We start from the raw sequence: 4287 nt of genomic DNA on the forward strand, positions 1-4287 counted from the left end.
CCAGGCTGGCCTTGAACACAATGATCCTCCTGCCTCAGCCTCCCGAATGCTGGGATTGCAGACATGCGCCACCATGCCCGGCTGATCCATTCTGCCAGTCTGTTTCTTTTTATTGGGCTTAGGGTATAGGTTTATTTCAGACCTCCCCCTTGATGGTGGTGGACATCTTCTTAGTCCTTTATTAATCATCATCTGGTAATTGGGAAGCAGGAAATGTTAAATTGTGACTGTAGATGGTGGCTTCGAGTTTAAATATTGAGAAGCCCAGATTGCTGGTCACACTTTGTTTTTAGGAATTGGAACCTAGAGGCAGAACAAAGCTGTCCCTGCGGGGAAATCTTACCAGGACTCTGAGGCAAGACTGGACAGCACCTCTGCATGTGGCTTGTGAATTGTGGAGGCCAACTGTTCAGCCCATCATATTTTTTTTTTTTTTGTCTTTTTGAGACAGGGTCTCACTCTGCAGTTCAGGCTGGCGTTGAACTCACTTTATAGCCTAGCTGGTCTCGAACTCTCAATGATCCTCCTGCCTCAGCCTCCCAAGTGCTAGGATTACAGACGTGCACCACTGCACCCGGCTATGTTCAGCCCATCTTGGTGTTCTGTGTAAAAGCTCATTTCCTGGGACAGTACCACGGGACTTCAGCGTGCATAGAAATGGCCTATAATCTGCACTGTCCGGTACAGCGGTCACTGGCTCTATGTGGCTGTCAGAGCACCTGAGACAGCGGGTGCAACTGACAAGTGGACTTTTAAATTTTAATTAAAATTAAGTGACCATATTCTACAGTAGCCACATACTGAATCTGTTGTCTCTTGTGCGTGTCGGGAGGCAGCGGACTGCTGCACAGGAACAAGCTGGGTTTCCGAGCGCATTTTCTCCCCAGCTTGCAGGCGTCATACAGTGTATCCCTCTGTCCTCTATGTCACGTAGGTGGTGCCTGTGAAGTGCTTACTGCCAAATGATTCGGTGATTTGCCCTTTTTCGTGATTTCTCCCCCTCTTCTCAGGTGCCTTGAAGAAGAGTCTCACGGCCGAGCAGGTGCAGGCGGATTTCATAACCCTGGGTAGGTCAAGGCCTGGGTCGCTGTGGAGAGGGCCTCTGTGGCTTTTCATTATGTTAATGCCCCTCCTGTTTCCTTCCAGGTCTTAGCGAGGAGAAAGCCACTTACTTTTCTGAAAAGGTATAATTCCTCTTGATCAAGGTTAAGATCCTTGTCTTTTATTTCACAAAAAGAAAAAAAATGGAAAATGCCAGCCAAGGCAAAGCCCTCAATGGATTGTTTCATTTGGTTTCATATTAGTGACACATATAATTTGATTTTATTCCCTCTGATTTGACCTAGTATAAATATCACACAATTTTTGTTCCAACTTGGGTAAAATCTTGGAATGAAAGGAAGTATTTGCATGTCTCGTGCTGCTCTGATCCCCACCCACCCCACTTGGTGTGAGCGTACAGGCCAAGCCCTTGGCTGGGCAGTTGGACTTTCCAACATGGTTATGACGTTGGCTCTTTGCTCTTGCTCTAGTGGAAACAGAATGCCCCTGCCCTTGCTCAGTGGGCAGTGGGTCAGACCTTGATGGTTAACCAGCTTGTTGACATGGAATGGAAGTTTGGAGGTAACTAGTCCTGGCTCCCTTGGCTCATGTGGGTTGAGTTGCAGAAGCTTTTGGGGGTCCTCAGCAGAAAGCCTCAGTGGGAGGTGTGTCCTGGTCTCACAGGGGTGGGGGCTGCAGCTGCCTTATGTATGCTGTCCATGTTCAGCAGTTGCTTCCATCCCTGCCCTTTGTCGTGCCGGGGTTGGCTTGCCTGAGAGCACGTCTTGCTACTGGACAGCCTGAGCGGTTGGTGTCCTCAGGGAAGGCCCCAGTCACTGATTCTTTTTCTCCTTCGTGTTGCAGTAACATCTGGGAGCAGTGAATTGGAGAAAGTGGGAAGTATTTTTTTACAGGTAAGTCTTTTCCTCATCTTTGAAAATGGGAAGATTTCTGACTTGATGAAAACATGTTAAATGTCAGGTGAGTGTAGTAGTGCACACACTGTGATCCTAGCACTCTAAGTGGCTACGGCAAGAGGATCACAGATTCAAGCTTAGTCTGGGCAATTTAGCAAGACCCTGTCTCAAAATTTAAAAAAAATAAAATAAAATAACAAAGAAGTCTGTGGATACAGCTCACTGCAAAGGCCCTAGGTTCAATTCCCAGTACCAAAACAAAATAGAAATTTATATCTAGCCAGGTGTACACCTGTAATCCCAGCTACTCAGGAGGATGATGCAGGAGGATAACAAATTTGAGGTCAGCGTGGCAGTTTAGCAAGACGTTGTCCCAAAATAAAAAAGGCGTCAGTGTAGCTCAGTAATAAGAGTGCCCATGGATTCTATCCTCAGTACTATTAAAAAAAAAAGAAGAAGAAAAAAATCTTGGATGTTCTTATGAGCAACGATTAGAAATTTTAGTGGCCAGCAGTCCAGACTACTTCTTCGGATTCTCAGCTTAGATGCTGGGCAGCAGGGATGTAGCTCAGTGATAGAGCACATGCTTGGCACGGAGTGCCGGGACAGCTAAATTAGGTGGTTATTTTTTGAGGTAGAGTTTTTGCCCATTTGTCCTTATTTTAATTTAAATTTTTTCTCTTTTTTTTAATAATTAGTTAAAGTTGGTGGTTAAGAAAGGAAATCAGATTGAAAATTTGTATATGGGTGAGTCTGGATTTCATTTCAGCTTTTCTACTTCTGTGTTCTCCTCAGTCGGTAGTGCTGGTGTGGGCACTACAAACCACCTCTGCCGAGAAAAGCTCTCCACCACACCGTGGAGGAGTCATTCCTCTGCCTTTGCTTTCTTAAAAAATGTTACTAAGCCTCCAGCAGGTTGGTGACCTCACGGGTGCAGAGCATTTTTGGAAAAGGGAGTGGGGAGGGAATGGCTAGAATTGAAGCTGATTGAGGCGCCAGCTCTTGCTCATATGGAGTCATATTGAGAATCATATGGAGAGCCCTGCGTGATGTCCTTTTATCCCCGTGCTGTGCAGTTAGGCCATCTTATTTAATATTTTAGTTTTTCAGTGCATATTTGTAATACAGAATAGTGATTTCTTTGCAGGGAGGTGGTATATGCGTGTAATGTATCGTGATCGTTTTCAATCCCTTTATGAGTTGTGTGGTTTTAATGCACACCGCCTCCTCTTTGGTGGAGCCAAGAGCGTTCTGTGCTCAAGGCTGTCAGTTTTTTATTCTGTACAGTTACCCCTCAGGGCAGCTTCGATGCACTCATCCAAGAGGGAAAATCCCAGGCTGGGGTACAGCTCCGTGGTAGAGCACTTGCCTAGCACATGTGAGGCTCTGGGTTCCATCTAAAGGAAAAAAAATCTTTGGGGTGGAAAAGAATTCCCTTGGGTGATTCTGTGGTGTTGGAAACACCTAACTAAAGCTGAATTTTCTCTCCCCAGAATTAACCTTGCCTCAGTTCTACAGTTTCCTGCACGAGATGGAGCGAGTCAGAGCCAGCATGGAGTGTTTGAGCTGACTCCTGTCCCAGCAGCCCCCTGGTCCCTTCACTTCCCTCCTGCAGGCCCTGGGTGCTCCACGCTGTCCTCTGGCTTCTTCGGAGCCCAGGTGCGAAAGGTTTCTGAAAAACAACAGGATTAAGTACTTAAGGAGCCCTACACACCTTCTCCGAAACTCCTTGTTAAGGGAACCACCACACCACCACCTACCTCCCAGGATAAGGTTTAGATTTTCTGACAGGCTATTGTATCTCAGATTCACTGGTGCAAATAAAACTTCTAAAGTAAACAAACGGTGCCATGATGCGGAATGACACGCTGCTCACCTCTTCCCTCCCAAACGCAGGACGCTGTGGCCAGGGCAGAGGCAGAGTGTGGTGGCTGTGGGGCGCTCCGTCCACTTGTGCACAGTCTGCATTTGTGGTGGTGGTGCGTTGCCTGTCGGGTTACTGAGGTGCCTGTGTACAGACATGTTTGGGCTTCCTGGAAAGAACTCTGTCTGCTCTTCTGGTTTGATCCTATTGCACTATAGTGAGGCAGGCCTTCAGAGGCTATCTTAGCTTGTTTTGGTTCCCGTTGACCACCTCTGTTGATTAGATGATCAGTGAAAAAGGCTGTAAGCAGGGCTGGGGATTTAGCTCAGCAGCACAGCGCCTGCCTGGCAAGCGCGAGGTTGTGAGTTCGACTCCTGGTACCGGAAAAAAAAAAAAAAAAAAAACTGGTTGTGTTTTTGGGGCTGGGGATTTAGCTCAGTGGCACAGTGTCTGCCTGGCAAGTGC

General features: G+C 47.0%; 1 protein-coding gene across 1 annotated transcript in view; it reads left to right on the plus strand.

Moving 5' to 3' along the window:
* Positions 1–3797, plus strand: part of Commd7 (COMM domain containing 7) — a gene marked incomplete at its 5' end in the record, with an annotated part of 9902 nt that extends 6105 nt beyond the window's left edge. The window contains 6 exon segments of the mRNA XM_013514154.1: positions 1011–1067; positions 1147–1184; positions 1533–1623; positions 1906–1955; positions 2657–2705; positions 3452–3797. Of these exon segments, the coding sequence (XP_013369608.1) occupies positions 1011–1067; positions 1147–1184; positions 1533–1623; positions 1906–1955; positions 2657–2705; positions 3452–3528 (362 nt within the window).
* Between the last annotated feature and the right edge of the window lie 490 nt (positions 3798–4287).

The sequence above is a fragment of the Chinchilla lanigera genome, unplaced genomic scaffold (assembly GCF_000276665.1).
Source record: "Chinchilla lanigera isolate Chin_1 unplaced genomic scaffold, ChiLan1.0 scaffold00021, whole genome shotgun sequence".
Taxonomy (NCBI): Eukaryota; Metazoa; Chordata; class Mammalia; order Rodentia; family Chinchillidae; genus Chinchilla; species Chinchilla lanigera.